Source organism: Aethina tumida, chromosome 3 (genome assembly GCF_024364675.1).
Source record: "Aethina tumida isolate Nest 87 chromosome 3, icAetTumi1.1, whole genome shotgun sequence".
NCBI classification, from domain to species: Eukaryota; Metazoa; Arthropoda; class Insecta; order Coleoptera; family Nitidulidae; genus Aethina; species Aethina tumida.
The window spans coordinates 19,817,090-19,831,992 of NC_065437.1; the positions used below are offsets into that span (position 1 = coordinate 19,817,090).

Genomic DNA, 14,903 nt, shown 5'->3' on the forward strand with positions numbered 1-14,903 from the left:
TGTAATATATATATGCTATGTATATATGCTTATATTTGTTTTAATTTTAAAAAGCTCTAAATGTATACGTAGATAAATAAATCTACTACTATATACCATTCAAAAGAATGTCACAATCTCGAGCCCCCTAGGCCATAAAACGCATTCACCGGTACAAAATATTAATATGCATGTTTTGGTATTGCGAATTGGACGCGCGTCCCGGAAAATATCCAGCGTTTCGGACCCAGGCCATAAATCTCCATAACGTGCCATCCGGTTAATTGATAAGTAGCCTTGGGAGTTATTGGACCTAGTTGAATTAATTATTATTCTCAGATAGGCGAGACACGACGATGATCCATTTGCATCCAGGGCACTCTCTGCAACGGCACACCGACGTTTTGTTTCCATTAAGGCGCCGCCATAACACGCAGTTAACGACTGTGCATACAAGAAATACGCCGCCAGATCAGTAGACAGTGTCCATTTTTTCTGGTCTCCATATTAGATAATTTATTGGAATTTTTTCATGGATCTATAACCTACAGACATAAGCACCGATGAAAATTATTTACTTATTGTCGGCCTTAATGTCGATTTCTTATTCTCGTTTATCAGGCTCAGGAATGCGATTATTTTCATTCGCTCAGATGTCGACAGTAAACTCGAACAAATATTTGTACGGAATTAAAGTCTTTCACAGCTTTTCTGCTATTACCTTTCAGCATGCGTCAAGTGATTTATTGGTGTTTAGTTATTTCACCATTCGTCTGAACGTATGTCTGTGTCCTAAACAACGGCGGCTGAAATGGAGTTTTTAGTGCCTCTAAAAGGAAGTTATTCTAAGAATTGTTTCGTAGATGCATTGTTAATCTTAATTTTCACGTTGGACCATAGACTAAAGGACTCTTTTAATAGAGAACGACTAAAGGCGCTGAAATAATGGAATACATGCATACAAAATTAATTGTGTTTCTCGGTAAGCTGTGGTAGGTGGTGTAAAAATTCCTTTGTATCAGTTATCCACGTTATTGTTGTCCAATGGCTCTCGAATGTTCAAAGCTGTATCCGATAATTAACTGTGGGTAGCAAAAACAACGTTATTCATTCATCTAAGAAAATAAAATATTTCATTGCAAAACGGGTATTTAGGAGAAATATTCAGCGTGTATTGATATTGCACCCGCCACTGATACCTAAATTGATTTTCATTGAGAGTTTTTCTGTGTCGTTTTGCATGATAATATCCAACTGTACGTAGTCGGTGGCTCGCATTGCATGTACGGCATTCAATTTCAAATAGCTAATCATGTAATTGGCTGTTTTCAATTGTAACAAGAACGTAATTTGCGAGCAATGTTCATACCGACTCCACTTTTCCTTTTAGATGATCAACTCAAACATGCTGGTAATGCAAAATAATTAATTGGTTCCTATTCTGATGTTTTTATTATTAAACTCAGACCTCAAACAAAAACATACCATTAGGTTCTGAGCAAAAAAACTGTTAATAGGACATTAGAAAATAGCATCTCGATAACGACGTATTTTTTATCACGATTTAATAGAGTTTTAATTAGAGAGGAAACGCAGAATTATCAAAATGGTTAAATAACTTAATATTATGTATCTCGAGTAGTGTAGAATCGCTTGTACAAAGCTCGCGTTCACGATGTAAATTCCAATGTACCAAACTGCAGGGCAGACCAAAGAAGAACCGGTATTCAGACGACCTTAGGCCCATTAAAAGTGTAAGTCTTCAGTCGTCTGTGGAATGTCTTCGGGAACAACCTTGAAACGAGAAAAAATCACTGCTGGCCTTCAGTTGCTGCCGTACAGTCCAGTGTTGCACCCTTCCACTGCATAGAAAGGGAAAATGTGAACTGATGATGGCACGTAATTACAACATAGAATCAAAGATTTTATGGCTAGTTTATATTCGGCATTAATTTAAACCGTACACATAATTACATTTTATAGTTTTGTTAAATGGACAGCAATGATGTATGCCGATTCAGTTTACCTAGCAATCATAATAATAAATTAAAAGTTTTATGTACTTAATATACAGATATTTATAATGTAAAAGCTAGCCAAACATTTTATTACTATGCAATTATCAGTATTCATACGTGTAATGTTGATATAAAACGACAGATATATTATTACTTCAACACTAAAGAGAATTTTGCCCTAAGTTCACATTAAAATTGAGTTGATTCTATGTAAAACATTAATGTTGTTAAAGCAAAACGAACAATTTTAGTTAGATTTTTGAAATAATATGAACAAAGATTATCAAATATCAAATTGATATATATTTAAGAATTAATTTTTAACATAACTTTCCTTTCCATAAGTATGATTAAGGCCAACTCCCCTATATTGCGAGTGCGATTATTTTTATGTCTTTATTTGGGATTTTTAGTTGGTAATTTCCCATGGGAAAGTTCATCCCACAAGGACCCCGTACTTGGATCACACCATCTAAAAAGCTTCTCTACTCTATTGATTAAACGTCGACCCAAGTTAATATTATATTTACTTATACATTTGAGTCTAATTGAAAGAAAGAAAATACAAAAGTTGGATTATTTTAGCAATACCAATATGTTGATATTATTAGCAAATAACAGCTTAAATTCAATACATCTTATTATGAATTTTCAAATACCTTTTCTCAATGATCTTCTTAGAACAAAGTATAGACGACTAATATAGTTTAACCAAATGTCCCAGATATACCCTTAGGAAGAGCATGAAAAAGCCCTCACTCGTGCATCCGCTACGTGTCTCAAGTTACACCCTACCATTGGTCAGGAAGGGAAAACACCGCAAACAAAAAAAGATAAACGCGAATGTGTCGTTACGGGACGCAGGAAAAGTGAACCGGCCAATAAAACAGTCAAAGTCAGTTATCACGTCACGGCGGCGAAGGGTCCTGGTCATGTATGGAAGGCCACTTGGTTAGTCAGAAACCATTATCTTTTTACGCATGGGGTCATCCCGAGGAGTGTAATGTGTGCCGTCTAAGTCAATACCCCGGGAGGCATACAAGATGAAATTAAAGAGCCGCCTGCTTGCCTTTGATCGATTGTACAAGCGATTTTTTAAAGCACTCACACGACGGACCAGGTAGATGCACAAAAGAAATAGTGAACAATTTAATATAAGACTTACTTACGTATTTATGTTTTTATTTGTATTTGAATCAAATAAATACCACTAAATAATGTAAACATTTGAATGTTTCTAAATAATACATAGTTTTTTTTCATTTTCAGTCCCAAATTACCAATAAAAATCAAACGAGCCTTATCACCTACTTCATTTCGTATTGCACGAGTATCACTAACTTTCTTCAAATATTAAAATCGAATTATACCAAAAACGACTGTGGCATACAAAATTATTCAACAATACCTTTTTTCATCATATGAAAAGCTTAATAATTTTAAAAATAGGGCGTGGAAATAGGACAAAAAAAAGAATTCCCAGAATTTACTTTACTCTACCATTATGGTTTAAAAAGTTTTTTATACTTCATTTTAGGTTTATACATATTTTAGAACGTATATGAAATTTAAACATACAATATCACAGAAATACGAGGAAAATAATTTTTGAAATTTAAATTTGAGGGACAAATTTTATTTTATTTAGATTTACTTTAGTACTTGACGTGTTCTACCTTCTCTTAAATTTTGACCACCTATCTACTTTAGGTTTAAATTTTTCTTTCTGGTAACATGAAAATATGGCAATTTAATTTAATAAATAAAATTAAATAAATTGATGACGTGCAAAGAGGTGTACGCTGTGTGCCTGCACTAGGTTTCCATTCAAACTTACATTTAAAATATAAATAAAATACCCACCACACAAATTAAACAAATTCATTACTTTTTATAAAAAACTTCAGAAGAATGTGAGTTACAAAAATCACTACTAAAACAGTTAGTTAATTCCTTAATTACTAACTACAATAATATTAACAAATTCTAAGAATTCTAACAATAGTTACATATATAATTAGATGTAATTAATAATGCCTTAATAACCAAAATAATAATTCTTAGAAACATAAAATTTTAATTAAATTATTTATTATTTACTTTCCTAGAAATGTAACTGAAAGAGAAAAATTAAAATGAATGTTGAATGAACAATTATGAAATATATTTTATCATATAAAAGTTATGGAAATGGTTAAGTGAATATATTTTAACTAATATTGAAAGACGAATGAAAAGTTATTTTATTATTCTTGTAGAAATGTTTTTATTTTTTCCAATAAGTAAAAAATCTAACAAGATTAATAATTATATTATTAACTACAAACTAAATATTTTTTATTTATATTATAAAATAAAAAATTAATATAAGTATATATACTACTTTTTTCATTTTAAGTGATGATTCAATTCTGGAACGTAATCTTGCTCATCAATAATACCCTTGTATCACTTTTAAAATAAAATTATAGATTGCAGCGCCATCGAGTAACAGAATAGAGAATTTCAACAGTTAAGAAACAGCAATTTTATATCGCTGCGGCAGCGGCGACATCTACCCAGAGCTTTAGTAAATAATTTAAAATTTTACAGATATTTAAAATAATATATATCTCATCAACAATTTCGAAAAATTTTAAATGAACACAAGTTATATCAAATATAAATAAAAGAAAAAATATAATAATATAACATATCATGTTAGTCATATTCTAATATACTAATATGCATATACAAATTTATTAAATTATGTTGAAAATAAGAAAAACAAAAAGTACTTACTGAAGGAACTTCTACTGCACATGCTTCCACAAACTCCTGTCCCTTAATTAATTTCACAAAAGAACAAGAAGGAAACCATCTGGCATGTTCAGTCCATGGATCATCAACAGGGTCCCAATTCCTCAGGCCTCCATCACAATGAAAACATCGTACCTGATCACTGATACCTTCATAGAAAAATCCAGCTTCAGCCAATGTATCTGGAGTTTGAATTAGATCTGCTGGCCAAGTGGCAAAAGTACGCAATCTAGAATTAACTGTTGAATATCTAGCATGCTTTGGCCCTTGATGCATGTAGACCCCCAACAAGTTAAGTGAGTCTCCATTGTCATTTATTCCTGGAATTATGGTGTTCTCTGTATTACCTGCCGCCAATCGTGGTTTAATGACAGAGTTTACAAAGGAACATCGGGGAAAATGCCTTTGGTGTTCAAGGTCTGGCACATCACCAGCTTCCCAAGACATAATAATCCCATGACAGTATGCACACTGCGTTCTGTCCGCTTCTTGTAAGTAATAGAAGCCGGATCTCGCTAATGTTTCTGGTGTCACAATATCTGATGATGGCCAATTTTCAAATGTTGACAAACGGCCATCAACATCAGTAAGATCACTTGAATTTGAAGATGTTCCAGATATTAGAGGCACATTATCAGTTGACAGAGGATCCTGTACAAAAGCACACTGGGGACTTTGGGCTCTATGTCGAGCCATAACTTGGTCCCCATAATTCCATTCAGATATTTGAGTTTGGCAGGAGAAACATTCCACAGTTTGATTATTTCGAGTGTAAAAAAAACCTGCCTTAGCTATTCTTTGGGGGTCCACAACTGAATCACTTGGCCATTCACTAAAAGTTTGTAGTCGGTTCTCTTCTCTGTTCATTTTAGAGGTTATGTCATATTTCAATTAAAAATCTAATTTGACTTCAATGGATTAGTCAAGCAAGCGGAATATTACATACTGATTTACATTATAGTACACATAAAAATTTTGTTAGTTATTTTTAAATTTAGTTACTTGCATAAATCACAACGCCACCACCACTAACGTCAACATATCGAACAAGTTTTGAATTGTTTGAACTTTATTAAACAAATTTAAATTACCACATATTATGAAATGTATGGTCCTTGCAAAGTCCCGTTTGTATAATAAACAAATTCTTATTGGTTATCTTCAATATCCAAATTCGTCATAATTACGTACGTAATTTTTGCAATATAATTAAACATTCATTTGTGAATATCTCGTCAACCCTGGAAACATATAAATTAATAAAAATCATTTCTATCTTCAAACAAACATTTCCTGATTTTTCTTTTTGCATTCTTCCATTATTTTATTTAATGATCCAACAATGTGTTTGACTTAAATATACCACTGTATAATTTATGTATACAAGACGGCATCTCCTTACACTTATCCCAATATATATTATCAAACATGATCAAGTATTCCCGTAATCGAAGTCTGTATGTCCTCGATATTTTTCAACAACTCATTCATATTCATATTTTTTTACAAATTTAATTACTCTTTCTGTAAGTCCTGTAATTTAAATTAACTATAAGAAAAAAAAGGACAGAAAACCATAACCTTTTACCTCAAATGCGAACTATATTCAACAAAATATAATGATAATAAATATTAAAAACAAATGAAATTGAAGTAATCAAAGCCTATTTTATATCAAAAATTAAATATACGTTTACTAAACGCAGAAACAATAGTAAACTTAAACGGATATGTATAAACTTTGTTAATTCCCGTTTAATAAATTTATATTACATATATATTTTACATATTTGTAAAAATTAATTGTTTAAATACTCTCAATAATAAAAACATTTGAATATTCCATGAAAATAAAGCCCCTAAACTTTCGGCAACTGAGTTTACATAAATGGAACTCAGCTGTTTGCCTTTGACCGGCTCGGTCAAAGTCCTTATATTTTAATCATTTTCAAAGATTAACTCGCAGACATTAGTTGCCTGGAAATTTTTAAAATAATTATTGTTTGCAGTTTTGTTTTAAAATGTCGTTCTCAAAACTACCAAAAGTAAGTGAATTAAGTAAATATTTAACTATTCAACTGATCCACTTTTTAGGTTTTAACATACAGTTCCAGAAAGTACAGTGTAAAACCGAACTTGAACGATGTAGTAATAATTTCCGCAGCCCGCACTCCCATGGGCTCATTTCTTGGATCACTTGCTCCATTGTCTGCAACTAAATTAGGAGCCATTGCTGTAGAAGCTGCCATTGAACGGGCTGGAGTCCCGAAAGAAGAAGTCAAAGAAGTGTACATGGGCCATGTTTGTCAAGGAGGTGCTGGTCAAGCACCAGCACGACAAGCTACACTCTTTGCTGGTTTACCAAAATCAACTATTTGCACAACAATTAATAAGGTATATTGCTTTTATATTTTATTTATTTTGTAAATAAATGTTAATTCTGCTTTAAGAAATATACTATAATGTATTTGTAGGTTTGTGCTTCTGGCATGAAGTCAGTAATGTTTGGGGCCCAAGCATTGCAGGCAGGCCAGCATGATGTTGTCCTTGCTGGTGGTATGGAATCCATGTCAAATGTGCCATATTATATGAAAAGGGGCCAAACACCATATGGTGGAGTGTCTTTGCAAGATGGTGTTGTAGCTGATGGTTTAACTGATGTCTATAACAAGTTTCACATGGGCAACTGTGCAGAAAACACAGCTAAAAAATTAGGAATCAGTAGGCAACAACAGGACGACTTTGCTATTAACAGTTACAAACGAAGTGCTGAGGCATATAAAAATAATGCTTTTGCCGCCGAGTTAGTTCCAGTTAATGTTCCACAGAAACGGGGTCAACCAGATTTAATATTTGCAGAGGATGAGGAATACAAAAGGGTAAACTTTGAGAAGTTTGGCAAGTTGGCGACAGTTTTTCAACGCGATAATGGCACAGTGACAGCGGGAAATGCGTCTACCTTGAATGACGGAGCTGCCGCTTTGGTTTTGGCCACCGCAGATGCTGCTAAAAGATTGAATGCTAAACCTTTGGCCAGAATTGTTGGATTCCAAGATGGTGCTTGTGATCCAATTGATTTTCCAATTGCTCCAGCCACTGCTATCCCTAAACTATTGGAAAACACAGGTGTGAAAAAGGATGATGTGGCACTGTGGGAAATCAATGAAGCTTTTAGTGTGGTTGTTGTCGCCAATCAGCAATTATTAGATTTGGATCCAAGCAAAATCAATGTACATGGTGGGGCTGTAAGTCTGGGACATCCAATTGGTATGTCAGGAGCTAGAATAATTGTGCATTTAGTACATGCATTGAAAGCAGGTGAAAAAGGGGTAGCATCCATTTGTAATGGAGGTGGTGGTGCTTCATCTATTATGATTGAAAAGCTGTAAGTGATTAAGTAAGCTTTAAACATTATTACACAATAGTCTTTTTATATACTATCAAACATGTGTTAATCACTGCTTAAATTTACATTTATTATGAAATGTTTTTAAAAATATATTTTTATATTGTATCTTATTGATATGAATAAAGCGAATTTACAATGTTTTTCTTTAGATATGACCCATTACCTAAGAATCAATTGCCCAAGTTGACCTTGTACACCAGAGACCCATGCCCACTATGTGATGATTTGAAACAAGAATTAGAACCATACAAACACAGATTCGAATTTGAAACTGTTGACATATCTAAGAAGGAGAACGTTAGGTGGCTTAGACTATACAGATATGAAATACCTGTGCTCTTTTTAAATGGAGAATATTTATGTAAACATATGCTAAATGAAGGTTTGCTAAGAATGAAATTGAAAGAAATAGAAGCAAGAAAATAAAATATATGGGGCCTTAGGAATAACAGTTAGGGTATTTTCTCCAGGAAAGATTCATAGATGAATAAATCCTACTTAAACTTAAGTTCTGTAGGGAAATATTTTGAACTATATACTGAGCTCAAATGGTGTAAAAATGGAAAGTAACATTTTATATTTTGAAGCAGTGACAAATTGTCAATAATTGTTCTACAGCATCTTAACTAAGGAGTCACAGTTAAAAACTATATTTATGACAAAAATATTACGATTTAATTAAATTAATAAAAAGTTAATAACCAAAATATGAATGGTCAAATTTGAGATTTTATTTTAGTTTCAATCAAATATTTTGTGTAAAATTTGTTGGAAATAGTTTTCTTAACTTACAAAGTTAAATTTATTTGTTGTTTACTGAAATGGGTACCTCTTATGAGACTTTACAACCTTTGTAACTCTTTTATTCCTTAAAATACCTTAATATTCATAAAAATTGTTTATCCAATATTGTTAGTAGAACAAAACATCTTATATCTTTATATTAAAGTGATTATTAAGATTTTTGGGTTTAAAATATTCGATTTAAGAAATTAAAATGGTACATTGTTGCAATATTTAAATCTTTCGGCTTTCTAACGTTAATTTTAATAAACTACTACTATTATCTGCAACAAATTAATGATAAACAATTTAAATTCTCAACAATTTTTTTGAAGGACTTATGCCAATTGACCTATTAATAAAATCTTAAAATAACTTAACTTTTAATTAACAGAAGTTTGGTTAAACTGCAATATTTTGGGGTCATAAGTATAATATTTAACTATGACTCATTAGTCCCTGTATTAAAAAATTCAAAAATATATGTATCAAGAATTATAAGTTTAAGATGTAACACTATAAATATCAAGAATATAAATATTGTATTAATCTTTGTAATTCGCAAGTACAAAATATTGTTTGTCAATATTTTTAAACAACTGTATTGTATTTTTTAATACAAATTGTATAATAAACACTATTATTGTTTTTTTTATTTTTACCTAATATTAACCAACTGATCCAAGTTTGCTTTGACTTTGACGTTTCTACATGAACAGTATTACCGCATTTGATTTGTGTTTCGGCAATAGACAATTTATAATATACATTACCATGAAAGTATTTTGTTTAATATGATGAGTTTTGTATCACAAAAAGAAATTTCAAAGGACGTACTATTGATGTTATTGAACTTATTTAAAGAATATCCTGCAAAACATGACCATATTTGTAATCAAATCTTTAATCATTGCTCATTTGCTGCAACTGAAGATAATAACTTTGTGCATAACTCAGAACTTGTAAGGTATGTAGAAATAACTTTTTGGAAACCTTGTTTCATTAATTATTAATCATTTTAGATATTTTTTGGAAGTGGTTAGTTACTTAATTAGAGAATCAACAATGTATTTAAGTTCTAATTTGACAAGTTTCAAGTATATTTTCAATTTTCTTTTGAAATATTTAAAGATGGTAAATGGTTCTGATAAATCATTCCAGGACATATTAAAATATATACAGATAATATTAATAAGGTAAGTTTTTGTATTTCGAAAATAAAATGCTACCAATGCACTATTATGATATGAAACAAGCTCCATCTAGCGGAATTCTTATTAAATACTTTTAATTTTAAATAGATCCGTACTTTAAGCTAGACGAAAGATTTAAATTTTAATTTTAAAGTTTTGAATATTAAAGAATAACAAATACTCAATTTAAAGGAATCACCTGGAATAAAAATATTTAATTATAATTTATATTCCATAACAACTTCTTAAAATATATTTTTTCATGCTGTACTACTTGAATTGGATGCCGGTATCCACAAAGTTTATTCTTTTATTGTTGTGTTTGCTATGCAACTGGTTATGAAATATAATTCAACGTTATTTAGACCGAAAGTAATAAAAAAAATGATTGCTGTATAAATAAATCTTTTCTCGTATTATTATTAAAAAAAGAGAAACTAGCCGAGAGGTAGCTACGAAAAGTTCGAAAAGAAAATCGATACCTAAATAACTCGAATGCCCAAAAACAATGCAGTCATCTCGTCAACTAAAAGTAAAGCCAACCTGGAGGAAATGAGACTTGATGAAATTATAAAACAAACAGGATATTATACAATGTATTAATTTCAAATTAAATAAAACAAATTTAATAATAAAAATCCCTTTCAAAATTAAAGTATTTATGTTCAGCTCAATTTAGAAAAATATATATTATATTTTATAAAATAAGAATATAGTAATTCTATATAAAGCAATACAACATAAAACAATAGTAAATTAATGTTATTTCAACAGTTCACATTAAATAAAATGTTTGTGGCTAAAGTACTATAATATTGACCTGTACGTGTTCTGTATATATGTATAAAGAAGTGTTTTAACATATTTGTAATTTTATTTTACAGCTGTCGCAATAATGAATTAATTAGAGAAAATGGAATAAATAAAGTAGAATTTATGAAAACATTCAAATATATAATTGATAACATGAAATTCGTCAGTGAGTATGAAGACACTGTTAAAATATTTATGCTAGACTATTTTTTAATCTCTGAAGATACCCAAGAAGAATGTATTCCAATTTTAAAAGAGATTCTTAAACAAGTAGTACGGTTTAAGAAATATGAGCTGATTTTTGATATCACAAAATCTATTACAGAGTAGGTATGTTAATTTAATTTTCAGTTCATCTTTATATGATAATTATTTATTATTTTATAGCAAGAAAATATCGCCATCTCTATGTACCGTTATTATTAATTTTATTTTATATATTGGCTGTTTAATATACAAATCAGTAAGTATCTCAAATTTAATTTATTAATAGTATTTATTTTAACTATTTTTTATTTTGATTGTTCTTTCCTGCCAACAAAACCATACAAAATCAAACAATCCTTATTTTAAATTTATTTTTAGATAAATGATGAAAATGTGGCACAAAAAATATTCGCTTGCATAAATATTTCATATAAATCAAATCATTTAAATAATATATTACAAGTTGAACTCAAAGAACAATTTTTTAAATTTATATGGACTATGACCAAACATTCACATCAGATTTGTTTATGGCACTGCAAAAACAACAACACTGAAGAATTTGCAAAAATTTTACAAATAATTATAGAACAATTTGCTACTCTTGGTAACCTTATATTGCAACATAATAGAAATGTATTGGATGAGATATTATCATTGGGAAGACTCATAGAAGAGTGGCCAAATTTTGGAAACAAAATATTTTTTCAAATATTTCATGTTCTTTGTCATGCTAATAGGTTAGTACCATGTTTTAGAGTAGTTAATAATGATGAACATCAATATTTTTTAGGATACTTTGGGACCCCCGCATTATTTTGGAAGCTATAGGAAAAGTAATATTTTCTAACACTGAGTTTGATGTGGAATTATTCAAATCCATCATTTACATATATCCCATTTTACTAAAAACAAATTTAACAAATGAAAATGTATCTATCGGCCTTTCAATTTTGAATAAGATGTCGTTATGTGAACATAATTTGCTTACAACGGCCCTCAGTTACAACTTTGATCAAATGACATGGATATCACATTATGGGAGTCATCAATTGCGAAAAATATACGTTAAATTTTGTATAATGAAAGTTGGAGATCAAGTAAATTTAATTAGTAAAGCAATCGTTGGTACCAAAACACAATCAACACTTGTATACATTTTGATGACATCCGATGATAAAACAATTACGAAGAGGTAACATCATGCGAACTAATTAGTTATTATTGTAACTTACATTTTTTAGATGTATCGACATTGTAAACGAAATTAAAAACGAGGAAATGACGTTAATCTTAAATGCAGCCATGTTGATGGCAGATGAAGATGAACTTCACCGCATATTACTTTGTGAACCAACAATTACTAAAAATGAAAAAATTCGGAGTGCCCTTTGTACATATTTTTCCTTAAATATTGCAAATATTACAAATGAAAATGTTTTGCGACTCGCCATAAAGTATTCTCGTACTCTTTTAGGAAAATGTGCAAAATGTGTCTCAGTAATAAGACCATTTTTTACTAATACCAAAACTTTACAATATTTGTCTCATTCATTAGTATCTATAGATCTTGAAACCAAATTAGAGGTTATTCTATTTTTGAAGTTACTTGTATGTTTACAGGTGAGTAATTTAATATATCAAATTCTGTTTTAGCATGAATTAATTTCAGCGCCAACATAAAATGAAATTTGAACATTCAATTTACTTGGAAATTAATAGTTTAATTGATGATATTCCCGACGACAACATTAGTTTGTCTATAACTTTCCTTACAATATTATTGGAAGGAGACCTTATATTAAAACTACATGAGACGACTGGTGGTATGGTGGGAATTATCCAAAGGATCGTTAAGATTTATCTTAATCCAGCACAATCTAATAAAGCTTCAAAACTAATTTTAAAGATTCTGAAAAAGCATATCAAAGTATGCAGATTACCAACCATCACCTATTTTGTGGAATTCATTTGTTCATCACAATATAGATGTGGCCCATTTAATAAAGTTCTTCTCAATTATTTGCAAATTATATATGACAGTTCAGAAATGCATTTATTTCATTTACCCTCAAAGACTATTGTGGAGAGGTTCATTTCTCGAGCTGACATACCTTTTAGAACTGTAAGTGAATTAGTTTACAAATTTTCTTTTTTTAACAATAATCATTTTCAGAAAACCAAGATGTGGTATACGAACATGATAATACGGAAAAGCTAAGCTTTGTGAATTTTTGTTTGTTTGAAGGCATATTATTTATTTAATAATAAACTACATATGATTTGATCATTTTCATTAATTATACAAAATGTATTTTAAGAAATATATTTTTACCACTACAAATTTACGTATTCCTTTTTCAACTATATTATAATATAATTAGCATGACTATCAAATATACGTCTTGAGTTTTCTTTCCATTGAATAAACATGGATAATCTAACATGTACTTACGGCAACGTGGTACTTTAAACAATACAAGATATCCGGCTAGGCGCATGCTGGCGATTTTAACGGAACATTTATCTTACATTATTTTAATCTAGTGATTAATTGTGTTTCTTTCGTTAAAAATGGTACCTATATAGACAATTGGGCTTGTAAAAAATTGTATTGGATAAAAACTGTTACTTTATGTTTTAAAATTGGTTAATGAAATGAGATATCCAATTTAGTAGACAATAAGTCATTGTTAATAAAACTCAAGTACCTGTGAGTATTGAGTTATTGTTTATTAATAATATCATTTCTATTGCATACATTTTCCATTACGCCACAGACGTAAATCTGCACATGTAATAAATAGAATTCATTAGTATTCTCTATATAAAGAAAATGTTAAACAGTATTAAAATTGTTTCTCACTGTCTACCTCAATTCTCATGTGACTAAAATGTGATAATTAAAATATAAGTATATATTTAAGTATATTACAACGATTTTCAGAAGAAATATTTAATTCTATTGATTTTAGTTTTGATAAATCACATTACAATATTGTATTTATATATTTGCTATTTAACTATTGTCTTCTATCGTGAGATTTGGTTACATTATATGAATAATCTACAACAAATAGAATTTCAAAAAATATATGTTATTAAAATATTTGCTTTAAAAAATTAATTAAAAAAAACATTTAACCACTCATTTTGGAAACATTGTTAAAATTATAGTAAATATGATAAGACGTTAATTTTTGTATGAATATATTTTTATTTTTTAGAATAGGATTTTATTTTTTTTTGTTTATTTATTTACTATTATAAAAAAAAACTGCACTACATGTTTTTAAGATAATGTTAACACACTATAGGCGGGCAGCAAAATAGTCCAAACTAAGTTGTTGAATTATAACAAAAATTAAGAGATAATTCTTTCAGTTCCGTATGTAAACCAATAGAGTAAAATTATCTCACCCCGCTTTTAAAGTAAGTACATTCAAAAAGGTAAAAATTACCCGGCCAGCTAATAATCAACAGTTCTCGAGACGGGTATTTTTACCCGACCCGCTTATAGTGTGTTAATAACTATTAATTGATTTTAATTATTAAATATTTTGTAAATATAATGAGTATATTGTTCAGAGATATTTATAAATTTTCAAACAATTTATTGCTGAGTAATTAGTTGTTATCCTTATATGACTAAAATGTGATAATTAAAATAAAAGTATTTTTATATATATTGCATCGATTTTC

At 29.7% G+C, this 14,903-nt stretch overlaps 3 protein-coding genes across 5 annotated transcripts in view; 2 read left to right on the forward strand and 1 right to left on the reverse strand.

The window, feature by feature from the left end:
- LOC109596674 (baculoviral IAP repeat-containing protein 7-B) overlaps positions 1-6,025 on the reverse strand; it is a 59,105-nt gene extending 53,080 nt beyond the window's left edge. The window contains exon 1 of the mRNA XM_020012247.2: positions 4,779-6,025. Within this exon, the coding sequence (XP_019867806.2) occupies positions 4,779-5,663 (885 nt within the window). The 5' untranslated portion in view covers positions 5,664-6,025. The remainder of the gene's footprint in view (positions 1-4,778) is intronic.
- A 678-nt stretch (positions 6,026-6,703) lies between these two features.
- LOC109596666 (acetyl-CoA acetyltransferase, mitochondrial) lies at positions 6,704-9,628 on the forward strand. 3 transcript variants are annotated; one of them, XM_049964910.1, is made up of 5 exons: positions 6,704-6,841; positions 6,891-7,190; positions 7,271-8,181; positions 8,355-8,662; positions 8,715-9,628. In XM_049964910.1, exons 1-4 carry the CDS (start codon positions 6,818-6,820, stop codon positions 8,629-8,631), a joined length of 1,512 nt encoding a protein of 503 aa, XP_049820867.1. In that variant the 5' UTR covers positions 6,704-6,817; the 3' UTR covers positions 8,632-8,662; positions 8,715-9,628. The 3 variants fall into 3 exon arrangements, with proteins under 3 accessions (XP_049820867.1, XP_049820866.1, XP_019867798.1); XM_049964909.1 differs by having other exon boundaries at positions 8,355-9,628; XM_020012239.2 differs by lacking the exons at positions 8,355-8,662; positions 8,715-9,628 and having other exon boundaries at positions 7,271-8,345.
- A 2,829-nt stretch (positions 9,629-12,457) lies between these two features.
- On the forward strand, positions 12,458-13,485 carry LOC126264956 (uncharacterized). Its single transcript, XM_049964803.1, has 4 exons — positions 12,458-12,701; positions 12,760-12,824; positions 12,874-13,326; positions 13,378-13,485. Exons 1-4 carry the CDS (start codon positions 12,683-12,685, stop codon positions 13,420-13,422), a joined length of 582 nt encoding a protein of 193 aa, XP_049820760.1. The 5' UTR covers positions 12,458-12,682; the 3' UTR covers positions 13,423-13,485.
- Positions 13,486-14,903: the final 1,418 nt, after the last annotated feature.